Source organism: Microcaecilia unicolor, chromosome 2, assembly GCF_901765095.1.
Source record: "Microcaecilia unicolor chromosome 2, aMicUni1.1, whole genome shotgun sequence".
Lineage (NCBI taxonomy): Eukaryota > Metazoa > Chordata > Amphibia > Gymnophiona > Siphonopidae > Microcaecilia > Microcaecilia unicolor.
Genome location: NC_044032.1, coordinates 125,542,560 through 125,556,624, shown reverse-complemented (window position 1 = coordinate 125,556,624; position 14,065 = coordinate 125,542,560). Strand labels below are relative to the sequence as shown.

The window sequence follows — 14,065 nt, the reverse complement described above, 5'->3', positions numbered from 1 at the left end:
GTCATCAGCAGGGGGGTCCAGGGCCAAATCTACGGGGGCCCAGGCCCCCTGGCCCCACATAGCTACGCCACTGGCGCACGCTTAGCTATGTGCTCTTCTCATGCCCTGCCAGAACTCCACCTGTGCACACTTACAGGAAAAATCTATAAATAGTGCCTAAAATTGCATGTGCATATTTGGGCACATGGCTAATTTGTACGTGCAATTTAATTAGGTAAAGAGCCTATTGGCACCAATGATTGGCCACTAGCAATCAATTATTGGTGGTAATTGCCAACAATTTTTATTTATGTGTGCATCTTGCTAGGTGCTAAAAATGCACATGTAAATGTTTTAGTGAGCAGGATAAAAAAGGGTGTGGCCTTGAGAAGGGCATGGTTGGGTCACGGGCATTCACTAAAGATGTGTGAAGTATTGAGAGAATTTGGGGGATCCGCCAGTGCGTGGATTTATTGCGGGTTTCGGTTAGTGTAAATCCTCATACCCAAAATTGGACATGGATCCTGGTGCTCAGCGCTATTCTATAAACAGCGCCTGAATCGGAACATCATTTACAGAACAGCAATCAGCGCTCATTTTTTTCAGCACCCAAATTTGGGCTCCATTTACTGAATTTAGTCCTTAATGCATGTAAATGCTTAGAAAGTCATCATTTACATGTATTCATGAACCCACAACTACGTAGAATTACCTCCTGTAAGTCCTATCTAGTCTGCCTACGTTGTTTCCTGGTACAGTGCCACAAATGCCAAGTAACTGCTATCTTTCTCTTAATTCCTTTGCTACTAGGGGTCCTCTGTAGTTCTGTTGTATTTATTTACCAATATTTGATATACCTGCCTCAACAATATAGCTCAAAGTGAGTGGCAAGTAAAATAAAATGCAACAATATACGTATAAAACACCTGTGAGAATAACTAAAAATCTAGCATTAGAGAGGTCACTCATTCTTGCTTTAAATTGTATCAAAAGTCAACAAGATTCGTCTAACACAGACACACCCAGTTAGTTAAAAGAGAGCTTACAAAGTCGTTGGGTAGAGAGAATACCTTTATTGTGCTAATGAAAGTTCTTGATTTTTAAGTTGTTTTCCTGAACATTCATGTCTATATTTAAAATCGCCTAACATATATCATCGTGATGGGTAGATAGCCCACATGTGCCCATGGAACCTGAAAGGTTCAGCTCCTAAATATTACATGTAAATCAGAATAACTAGGTATGTTGTAGAATTGTAGTCTAATAAATTATTAGTCAAACTTATTTCTTTTTTGTTCAGACTTCAATTGAGCAGTGTGGATATTTTTGTGATGAATATTTTTTTGTTTTTCACACAGAATGGACCGAGGAGCACGATAACCTGTGCAAAGCTCTTTGTCTCATCAAGGACATGATTGCAGCTGTAGATTTAAGAGTCAGTGAATTTGAGAAAGAGCAAAAATTGCTGGAGATCATGAGTAAGATTGAAAATAAAACCTATGCCAAGTTGAAAAATGGCAATGCGTTCAAGAAACAGGACCTGCTAAGCAAAGAGAGGATACTGTTACATGAAGGTTTGGTTTACTGGAAAACTGCAACAGGTCGTTTTAAAGGTACAACACTTTAACGCACAAAGTTGTACAGCATAATTATATATGAGCAAGATGGATGGGATGTTAAATTTTTATTCTGATCTGCATACAAAAGCAGCAAGCAAAGAGGGCATTTGCATGCTGGCAGGCCCCCATTCCCCCCAACAAGCAAACCTGCCAGCGACAGGAGGGCTGGGGGGTCCGCTGGACCGCCAGTCCCTCCCCCGATGACCCTCCCCAAACCCCCAGCAAATGGTTCCTGGTAGTCCAGTGGGCGCTGACCAAACCCTACCCCCCCCCCCCCCAACGACAGGGGGGGCTGAAGGTCTGCTGGACCGCTGGTCCCCCCTGATGATCCCCCCCCCCAGGTTCAGGGAGGGCAGGAGATCTGGTGGGTATCCAGCCCTCCATGAACCAGGGGGGGGGACCAGCGGTCAAGCAGACCTCCAGCCCCCCTGTTGCTGGGGGGGGGGGTTGGTTGGCACCCACTGGACCACCAGGGACCATTTGCTGGGAGATTGGAGATCGTCAGGGGAGGAATTGTCAGGGGGACCGGCGGTCCAGTGGACCCCCAGCCCCGCTGTTGCTGGCAGGTTTGCTTGTTGGGGGGAATGGGGGCCTGCCAGCATGCAAATGTCTCTGTTTATGTCCCATAAATAGAGACATTTTGTTTCAGTCCATCTCTAAGTCCCAGTCTAAATGGGTACCTACATGTATTCTGTGGTATTCTTCAGGAGTAGAGAAGATTGTGAGCATTGTACATAAACACTGGCATGTGTTGACCTTACAACCACCTTTTTTGCATTAACATCTAAGGGTGGCATTTAGTAGGGATCAAAATTTAAAAGAGATATTAAGTCCCTGAGATAGCCATAAAAACAAAAATGTAGCACAGAGAACTGATCGCCATTCCAAGTGTGGGAGTTGTAATAGCTGTGAAGTGACATTGGAACTTGACACTTAGGGCCCTGTTTACTAAGGTGCGCTAGTGTTTTTAGGAATATATGGATGTCTCTAGCGTTAGCATGTGCTAAAAATGCTAGTGGGCCTACAATGCGGCTTAGTAAACAGGGCCCTTACTGCCCTATTTACTAAGCTATGCTGTAGGCCCACTAGCATTTTCCGCAAAACATCCAAAGATGGATTTAGAAGTCATATAGAAAATGCCCCTTATATTGTATGTCTCTCCATTTCTATATATTATATATTCCCCATTCTCAATCCCTCTCTCTCTTCCCACTCCCACCCCTCATCATTCATAAATATCACCAAAGCATGTACAGTAACACTGCAGTGAAGTTTTAACTTTAGATGCACTTCCATCCAGTTTTATGACTGCACTATACATTCATAGATGGTCCCTCCACCTTATCCAAATTCAGACCTTTGACACAGTTCCACAGGTGATTGATTAATAAACTGAGTGCCCTTGGTATGGGACCTAAAGTGACAGACTGGGTTAGAAACTGGTTAAATAGGATGAGACAGAGTGTAGTGGTAAATGGAGCTTGCTCTGAGTATAGGGATATTATCAGTGGTGTACCGCAGGGATCGGTCATTTTTAACATCTTTGTGAGTGATATTGCGGAAGGGCTGTCTGGTAAGGTTTGTCACTTTGTATATGATATCAAATTCTGTAGGGTGGACACCCTGGAGGGTGACATGAGGAAAGATCTGGCAAAATTTGAAGAGTAGTCCAATAATTGGCAACTAAAAGTTAATGCTAAAAAATGCAAGGTCATGCTCTTGGATTACAAGAATATAAGGGCATGGTACAGTATCGGGGCTGAAGTGTTTCTGTGTACAAAAGAAGAGCGGAACTTGGGGGTGATTGGGTCTGATGACCTTAAGGTGGCCAAACAGAAAAGATGACGATCAAAGCCAGAAGGATGCTTGGGTGCATAAGGAGAGGGTTGACCAGCAGGACAAGAGAGGTGATAGTGCCCCTGTATAAGTCTCTGGTGAGGCCCCATTTAGAGTACTGCGTGCAATTCTGCAGACTGCAATATGGAAAGATACAAACAGGATGGAATCGATCCAGAGGGTGGCTACAAAATTGGTAAGCGGTCTCCGTCATAAAACATATGGTGACAGGCTTATGAATTTCAACTTGTATATGCTGGAAGAGAGGCAGAAGAGAGGGGATATGATAGAGACGTTTAAATACCTTAGTGACATGAATGTATAGGAGATGAGCCTTTTTCAAATGAAGGAAAACCCTGGAAAAGAGGACATAAGAAGAAGCTGAGAGGAAATACACTTACGAGAAATCTAAGAAAATACTCCTTCATGGAAAGTGTGATGGATGCGTGGAATGGCCTCCTGGTAGAGGTAGTGGAAACGAAGACTGTGTCAGAATTTAAGGAAGCATGGGATAGGAACGTGGGATCCCTTAGGAAAAGGAGCAGTTAGTGGTTACTGAGGAAGGGCAGACTGGATGGGCCATTTGTTTCTATGTTTCAGTATTTCTGCCTCTTTCCCCCTTCCCCTCATGTAAGGCTATCAATTTATTTAGGCTATATAGCCTACTTAGCTTCCTGGCAGTTTAGCTTGCTTCCAATTTATCCCTAGTTACCCCCTAGCCAACACAATCCAGTACCTAACATATTTCCAGCTCTTCTTGTCAATAGCAGGAGTATAGTAATGTAATGGGAAGATTTTTGGATATTTGGAAATCTGGCACCTCATAATGCCCTGCATTGTCTTAATATTGTCATCCCACTATAGTAAGGCAGTCTTTACAGCTCTGGATATTCCCACCACATATGGATGTATGGGCCCACTTAAGAACATACATAAGAACATAAGAGTAGCCATACTGGATCACACCAATGGTCCATCTAGCCCAGTATCCTATTTTCCAAACAGTGACCAAGCCAGGTCACAAGTACCTGTCAGAAACCCAAATCGTGGCAACACTCCATACTATAAATCCCAGGGCAAGCAGTTGTTCCCCATGTCTGTCTCAATTGCAGACTATGGACTTTTCCTCCAGGAATCTGTCCAAATCTTTTTAAAACCCAGATACACTAACCGCTGTTACCACTTCCTCTGGCAAAGAGTTCCATTTGTCTGCACTTGCTCCAGCATTCATTTTCCCCATATTTATATATCTTTCACTGATTTTCACTGTTAACTCAGCATCTAAATCTGGTTGTCTAGTGTCACCCTTATTGATGGACTGAAGATGTTCCTCATTGTTATTGAAACACCCTTATTGATGGACTGAGGATGTTCCTCATTGTTATTGAAAGCGTCTGAATCCAGTTCGGAGTCTGACGTCGCAGCACAATGTGCTGCGACGTCAGACTCCGAACTGGATTCAGCCGCTCAACTCCAGCATGTTGGCCACGGCGGAGGAAGAACTTGCAAGTTGTCAACTCGGGTTGGCTGGCGGGGGTTGGGGTCCCCCGCCAGCTGAAGAAATATTTTTAAAGGCGCAGGAGGAAGCGGACGCAAAAGTAAGAAACGGCAGCGGGGGAGGGCTGGCGGCGGGAGGGGGGCCAGGGCGAAATCTGCGGGGGCCCAGGCCCCTGTGGCCCCATGCAGATACGCCCCTGGTCCATACAGAGCACCCTTTGCAGAATACTAGTTTAGAGTGGATCTTCCCATCACCTAACTTTGGGTGCCACTTATAGAATTCCCCCCCCTTTATGCAATAACCCAGATGAACAGTAAAATGGTATGTCTTAACAGTAGTCCACTTTGATAACTTTCTCCCTTGATATGATTCCCAGATGATTCACGGTTGCTTGCTTAGCTTAGGTAAGTCACAACTCAGTGATCCTGCTGCTGCTTTATTCAAGCAGTGTATCTGTGTGAGTGGCACTATTCTACAAATTTAAGTGTGCAAAAGTTGTTTATATTTAGGTGACCTGTTATAGATTGAGGGGGAAAGTAGACAAATTGATTACTGTGTTGTTAAATGTGCAAAAAGAAAAAGCAAGCCAAGTTCAAAGACAGCTTATGGTTGCTTCGGGCAAGTAGAATACATCGACACATTTTCAGTCTAACATTGAATTTGGCTTTACTATTTTCATTTGTTCTTCAAAAGCTACCCATTTAAAAAATCTTTTTGGTTTATAGATATCCTGGCTTTGCTGCTGACTGATGTATTGCTGTTTTTACAAGAAAAAGACCAAAGATACACCTTTGCTGCCGTTGTGAGTACATGAACAAGGCCAGAGCAGGGTTTTTTATTCATAGGGGTCAGTATTCAGCGGAGGTGACAACTGCATTAATGTAAATGCTGGCGTTTGAACTAATACATTTATTTAGTACCACCGAATGTACATATTATGCAGTCACCATGCTACTGCTATGTTTTTTAGTTTAGGTCTTCCAAACAGCTTTGGCAGGCCTAAACTAAATGTATAACTAACTTGATAGTGGCCAAAAATTGCCTTTGTCTGGAAAATTGTAATGGTAATATCATTAGGGGGCAACATTGCCATTTTGGATCCCAACCCTGACCCAGATGGCAGTGGCAGAGGATCACTGTCCCTGGTGACTATTGGACTACCAATGCTGACCGCTGGGTAAGGTCCCAGGGGTTAGGGTGTGAGGAGTGTAGGGCTCTGGTGGTGTTTTGGTGTCAGGGGAAGTTAGGAGTTCAAGTGGGGGCCTTAGGGGGGGGTATTAGATGTGTGTGTAGAGGGGAGGGGAGTTTGTGGAGGAAGTTGTGGGGATGTTTGTGGGGATATCAGATGTGTGGGGAGGGAAGGATTGGATCGGGAGCCTACTAGGACTAGGGAGCACGCGATAAATCTACAAAGTAGTAAATTTAATACAAATCAGAGAAAAGTTTCTTCACTCAACGTGTAATTAAACTCTGGAATTCGTTTGCCAGAGAATATGGTAAAGGCGGTTAGCTTAACGGGGTTTAAAAAGGGTCTGGACGGCTTCCTAAAGGAAAAGTCTATAGACCATTATTAAATTGACTTGAGGAAAATCCACTGCTTATTTCTGGGATAAGCAGCTTAAAATGTATTGAGCTTTTCTGGGATCTTGCCAGGTATTTGTGACCTGGATTGGCCACTGTTGGAAACAGGATGCTGGGCTTGATGGACCTTTGGTGTGTCCCAGTGTGGCAATATTTATGTACTTAGGAGTGGGATCAGATGTGGGAAGGGGGGGTACTGTAACAGGAGCTGAGATGGAGAGGGCAAATGCCACCGCATCTACGATGAGAGTAGCTGCACCAAATTACTGCCAATATACAGCTGTACTTATCAGTTCCTAGTGCATAGTAATGACCCAGACACTAGTTGGCACAGCTAACCACTCCTCTGCCCAACCATGTCCCAACCAGCTCCTGCCCAAGCGTTTGTTAGGCAGCTAATGTGATAATTTTATAGTACTGGCTCGCTTTTAATGTAGAACACATTAGCTTGGGCCTGCATTAATATCTATCATGCCCTATACCCTGCATTACCTGCTTAATACAGCTTAATAAAAGGGCCCCTTAATTTGGTGCACTAGTTAGATTTGAACAGAATCTTCCTCAGAATACTGTTGTGATGGTCTTTTCTCTCTACATTGAAGTTTGAGTCAGTAACCAATTGTGATCTTCAGAGAACTGTAGGGTTATTAGTTGTATAAATTAAGCCTTATTCAACAAGCCTAAAAGATACATTTCAGTCAATATTCAGCTGGCATTTTATTGATATGCTGACCATCACCAGCTAAATTAGGCCCCAATATTCAGTGCCAGGTCTGGGCACCGGCATTGAACATTGATGGCTCACCAGATCCCTGTAGGCCACCAAAACTTATGCGGTTTCCAGCCAATATTCCATGGGGGCCCACATAAGACAGTTATGTGGGCATCAGCTGAATATCTGCTGGGACATCCATAACATTCAAGGGGGTCTTTAGTCCCTCTCCCTGGAACATTCCCCCTCTTCTCCACCACCCCCTCTGGTCATGATAGGCAACCTCAGGCTTACCTAAGATCCCTGGCAATTCTTCAAAGGTGATGGGGTCAGGAGCGACATTCATGCTTGCCCCTAGCAGCTGTCTCAACAAAATTCTCATGGTACTACTGAGTACCACGAGCTGCCATGAGACGTCATGGCAGTTATTTATTTATGGAAGCCACAAGGGGCAAGAGCGAGTGGCCTTTACTCCTGCCCCCAATGATTCCCACAGACCATCATAGACATCAGCTAGGTCCGGGAGATGTTCTTCCTAGATGACGGGAGGATCGTTCCAGGGAAGGGTGGGGTGGGCTTCAGTTCCTGGAGGAGATCTCCTAATTCATGTACTTGTCATTATCTCAAAAAATATAACAAATTCTGCACTTTCCTTGTTTTAGAATGATACAAAAAATCAGTATCTTGTGCTGAAATTATAATATGGAGGAAAAAGAGCCTCACAGAGCTCCTGGACAATATATCTGTCTATTGGAGCTAAAACGGATCTTAACTTGATCCTCTGTTCATCATTGGCTCTGAAAAAAACCCCCAAAATTAATGTTTCAACAGCAGTGACAAATATACTAGTTCCATTCTAATGTTACTTCACAAAAAAAATTGGAACTAAAAATATTAGAACAAAGTGTAAAATAAACACTTATCTATAACGCTAGAAGACATCAATCATTCTTCCTAAGGCGCTCCAAGCCAACGTGGCCAGCGTTTCGTAAAAAACTGCTTCAGGGCTTAGATAGCGCTCGTCTTCTAAAAAAGAAAAAGACATTCTCATTATTCATCACTGTAGTAGCAAGACAATGTCTAGCTGATTTAATCGAATTTGCCCACTCACATGAAAGCCGCTGTAGCGGTGGTCTCCTGCATTCAGCATTGCGATTGTTTCAAAATGGCTCAGATTTATATTCAGTGACGTCAGACGCTATGCCATGAAACAACCTATCATTGAATAGCAGTACTAAAAGCTATTTAAAGGTGTACTGCCGTTCATGACAGTTTTAAAAGAAATGGCACCATTCTACTTTTGAATTGAGCCCTACAGGTTCTAAAGTCGTGGAAGACAGGCCATGGTTTTTCATCTGAACACGTAACAGACACTTTGAAAGGAATGTCACTTCTACAAATGGATGCCTCCCCTGGTTCATCCGTATCATGGAGTTCAATGCTTAACACCATGAAAAGATTAGTCAAGGCTGAACTACATAGTGCTACTTTGATTGAATATTGCAAGAAAGAGTTAATCCCGAGGGGTTTAAGAATCAATAAAGAACCTAAACTATTTCAAGAAGACAAAAATTTTTTAGAACAATGGGCAGGCATCCTGAACAAATGTTCTTTAGATCTAATGGTGCTTCTTATAGATAAAACTACAGAAGTAGCGAACACTATTAGATTGGAAATAGACAAGATCAGTGAAGGCCTTAAGGTTAAAGAATCGATTGATTCATTTCAAAGACAACACGATGATATTAAATATAAAATCGAACAATTTAGGATGGACATTCAGAAACTTAAAATAAAAAAATTGCATAGAGACGAAAAGGACTATGAGGCCAAGACAGTTTATCCTTGGTTAGAGATAAATACAGTCAGTGGTACAGTTCCGTTTGAAGAAGATGAGCGCAGTATGTCTGATAGCGGTTCCTCAGGGCCTGAACAAGTTTTTTTAGGCAGAGGACGGGGTACCCGCGGAAGGAACCGGCGAGGCAGAGGAGGCAGATGGAGAGGTGTATTCCAAGAGCCTCCCCAGTCAGATCGCCCGTCGACACGGTCCAGACAACAGTAAATGAAATAGCTATAGTGAATTTATCATCATATACACTGACAGAAGGAGAATGTCGATTGCTATCTCAGGGCCTATCCTTTGTCCCTACTTGCTTTCATGATCCTTTTCAATTAAGAGTTGAGCTCGAAAAGTTCTTAAGAATTCTACAATTGAAGATTCATTTCTCTGATGTGGGTGAAGAGCGCGTTGATATTTCTGTAGTGAAACGTAAATCTACATGGTCTCCCCCTGGACCAATGAATTCGCTCCTAGAATCATTTAGATACTTAATTTTGCAAGATTTTGATAAAATCACCAAAAAAGCGAATAAGTTTAAACAATTCAATTTAACATTGGAAGAACATAAGGCTCTTATTTCTCTCAAGTCTAATTCAAGAATAGTTATTAGGAGAGCCGACAAAGGGGGAGCCATAGTGATTTTAGACACAGATAAATATAAAACAGAGATCCTCAGGCAACTACATAATCCTATTGATTATGTGGCATTAGCCAGAGATCCTACCAGCCAGTTACAACAACATATTTTTTCTTTAACCAGTAAAGCCTATGCTGATGGGATTTTGACGCAAAAGGAGTATAATTTCCTTAATACCACTCACCCTAAAATTCCAGTAATCTATATTTTGCCCAAGATTCACAAGACGTTAGTTGATCCACCAGGAAGACCAATCATTTCCAGCAGAGGCTCTGTTTTAGAGCCGCTCTCTATGTTTGTTGACTGTTTTTTGCAACCATTTGTCATCGAAGGTGAATCATATATAAAGGATACAACTGAGTTTCTGCAGAAACTAGAAGCCAACGGTCACCTTGCAGAGAATTCTTTAATGGCTACTCTAGATGTTACCTCACTATATACAGTTATTCCACAAGATGAGGCGCTAGAAGTATTGAAAGTTTTTCTAGACAGAAGATCCTCAAGTAGAGTTACTACTTCTTTTATCATATCTCTAGCTACGTTAGCCATGAAAAAGAATTATTTTCAATTTGAAGACACCATATATCAACAAACATCGGGCGTTGCGATGGGAGCAACGATGGCTCCCTCAGTAGCAAATTTATTCATGAGAGCATTTGAACTGAAATATGTCTATACCTTACAGGCATATGATAAGGTCAGCTTATGGGTAAGATATATTGACGATATCTTTCTATTATGGAATGGTGATATTAACACATTAACCCAATTTGTAGAAGATTTAAATCAATGTCATCCACGCATCCATTTTGTTATGCATGCAGATTTAAGCACTATTTCATTTCTTGATGTTCAGGTTTCAAACACAGGGAAAAATTTTAAGACTACAGTTTTTCACAAGACAACAGACAGAAATACTTTTCTTGCTTATGGCAGCTGTCATCCGAGTACACTTAAGAACAGTTTACCCTTTTCACAGTTTTTAAGGTATCGTAGGGTCTGTTCAGAAGACTATGAATTTCGTCATCAATCAAAAGATTTGACTACTAGACTATTACGACGTGGATATCCTAAACAGGTTGTACACACAGCATATAGAAGAGCGAAATATAATCACAGAGAATCACTTCTAACCCCTAGAGTTACTCCAAAGGATACAGAAGAAGATGTTTTCACTTTTGTGACACAATATACTGCAAGCACACCTCAAGTAGTCAAAAGTATTAAGAGACATTGGCCTTTGATTCAATCATATTCTATCTTCAGCAAGTCTCGTGTACGAATTGCATATAATAGAGGCAGAAATTTAAAAGAATCCTTATGCCCTGCAGTGCTTTTTACCGAAGATGTTTTTCAGACATCCAATGCCCACGGGAATTTTAAATGTGGGAATTGTAGTTTCTGTGATATTATGGATGAAACCACTATTTTCGTTAATCCAGTTGATCAAAAGTCATATAAATTAACATCATTGTCAACTTGTACATCAGAGAATGTAATATATACCTTAAAATGTCCTTGCAATAAAATTTATGTAGGACAGACATCCCGGATGCTAATTACACGATTAATTGAACATAGAAGTGCGATACACATTGAAAAGATCGGTTCACCATTGGTTACACATTGTAAACAAAAAGCACATAAATTTAAAGATTTTAAATGTGTTATTTTGCAATGTATCCAGAGATCTCCGAGAGGGGGAGATATCCGCCGTCTGTTGCTGCAATTTGAGCAGAGGTGGATTTACCGATTGCAATCTTTAGAACCTGTAGGGCTCAATTCAAAAGTAGAATGGTGCCATTTCTTTTAAAACTGTCATGAACGGCAGTACACCTTTAAATAGCTTTTAGTACTGCTATTCAATGATAGGTTGTTTCATGGCATAGCGTCTGACGTCACTGAATATAAATCTGAGCCATTTTGAAACAATCGCAATGCTGAATGCAGGAGACCACCGCTACAGCGGCTTTCATGTGAGTGGGCAAATTCGATTAAATCAGCTAGACATTGTCTTGCTACTACAGTGATGAATAATGAGAATGTCTTTTTCTTTTTTAGAAGACGAGCGCTATCTAAGCCCTGAAGCAGTTTTTTACGAAACGCTGGCCACGTTGGCTTGGAGCGCCTTAGGAAGAATGATTGATGTCTTCTAGCGTTATAGATAAGTGTTTATTTTACACTTTGTTCTAATATTTTTAGTTCCAATTTTTTTTGTGAAGTAACATTAGAATGGAACTAGTATATTTGTCACTGCTGTTGAAACATTAATTTTGGGGGTTTTTTTCAGAGCCAATGATGAACAGAGGATCAAGTTAAGATCCGTTTTAGCTCCAATAGACAGATATATTGTCCAGGAGCTCTGTGAGGCTCTTTTTCCTCCATATTATAATTTCAGCACAAGATACTGATTTTTTGTATCATTCTAAAACAAGGAAAGTGCAGAATTTGTTATATTTTTTGAGATAAACTTTTCCATACCTCGTATACTGTTTTTTAGTGGATTCTTGTCATTATCTCTACTTGTAATCTTTGGGAAACTCCTCATTCTCTTCATCAGTGCCTTCTGGATAGCTTCTGGGCTGCCATAGTGCTGGTCAAGTCTTTCCCACATTTCTTTCAAACTTCTTGTGGGGTCAAGCAAATATGCATCGTTTAATCTCTTTACATGATCGGCTGATTCAGTTCCCAGCCATTTTATTATCAGGTTCATTTCTTGCTTTGGGGTGGGTTTCATAATTCTTATGGCATTCTTAAAGTTTGATTTTGGGGCAGTCATTAAATTGAGTAAGCCCTATGTTCACCATCTTTTTGTGAACCATATATGTTGCTAGATCTCTCTCTGAAGTTTCTAGTGTAATGGCAGTAGGGACCTGTGGCTGGCTGTTTGTCGCCATTTGTCTGGAGTCAGGTGTGGAGTGTGGCTGGTCCGGTGGCTCTTGCTTAATCACATTTTCCCCAGTATTCAGCACTATTTAACCATCCAGGAACAGCTCCTGGTTAGCTGGCTAACCACTAATATTCAGCAGGAGATAGCTGGTTATCTCCACTGAATATTCACGGTTACCACATACCCCCGGATTCTATATAGCATGCCTAGCATTCCGTGCTGAAATCTAAGCATATTCCATAACAATGCATGTAACTTAATTTTCTTAACAAGCTAATCAGCGTTGATAACAGCACCTAACAAGCAATAATGAGCACTAATTGGCAATAATTAGAATTTACCATGCACAACTAACTCACTAAGCGTATTCTGTAATGAACTGCGCCTAAATTCTAAAGTGCGCAGTTCAAAAGGGGCATGATTATAGACAGAGAAATGGGCATTCTTGGGCGTTCCAAAATTTACACACGTAGTTATAGAATATGGTACAGTGTGCGTAAATCTATGCACAGGGATTTACGTCACATTTTCATTAGTGTAAATGGAAACGCATAGTTTTAGGTGCTGGGATATCAACTAAGCATATTCTATATACTTCTTAAATCTATACTCAGATTCTATATAAGGCATAGCTTATAGAATATGCTTAGCCAGAAATGTTTACCGCACTGATTTTTTAGGCGCCTTATATAGAATCTGGCTCATAGCATCTAACCATCTATATTGTGTGATATAGCTGGTTAGCATCATATTCAGCACTGGGTTGAGCGGTTAAATAGGATCGCATAAATAGCAGTCCTATCTTTAACTGCTAGAAACTTAACCGGTTAGTGATGAATATCGGTTTAACTGGTTAAGTTCTGGCTGCCAAAAATGAAACCGAATATTCAGTGCTGGTCACTGAAAACAGCCTGGCATTGAATATCCAGGGCTAGCACCCACAGCAGCATCTATGTGGGTGCCTCCTGCCATCTGAATTTTGGCCCCAGTGTGTTTAGGTGGATGTAGGTGCTTAACCTTTATTTGATCCCAGTTCCTGTGTGGTGCCAGAGAAAGTGGTTGAAATGAAATGTTTCTCTTGGTGCGCTTTCCTGGGGCAACAGCCAGTAGTAGTGCATCCATATGCGTGCGAGCATGTGGATCACTGTGGTGGTGGTGGTTCACATCTATAGTAGATGACGGCAGAAAAAGACCTGCACGGTCCATCCAGTCTGCCCAACAAGATAAATTCATATGTGCTACTTTTTATTTGTACCTGTCCTCTTCAGGGCACAGACTGTATAAGTCTGCCCAGCACTATCCCTGCCTCCCAACTACCAGTCCCACCTCCCACCACCTGCAGAGGGATCACTTAAGTTTTGATACCTGGGGCAGTGGAGGGTTAAGTGACTTGCCCAATGTCACAAAGAGCTGCAGTGGGAATCGAACCCAGGTTGCCAAGATCAAAGCCCATTGCACTAACCATTAGGCTGC

The 14,065-nt window shown here is 41.8% G+C and overlaps 1 protein-coding gene across 1 annotated transcript in view; it reads left to right on the top strand.

Moving 5' to 3' along the window:
* The window catches only part of ARHGEF28 (Rho guanine nucleotide exchange factor 28), a 562,380-nt gene that overhangs the window by 459,978 nt on the left and 88,337 nt on the right, over window positions 1-14,065 (top strand). Inside the window, 2 exon segments of the mRNA XM_030193284.1 lie at window positions 1,338-1,592; window positions 5,658-5,734. Coding sequence (XP_030049144.1) covers window positions 1,338-1,592; window positions 5,658-5,734 — 332 coding nt within the window.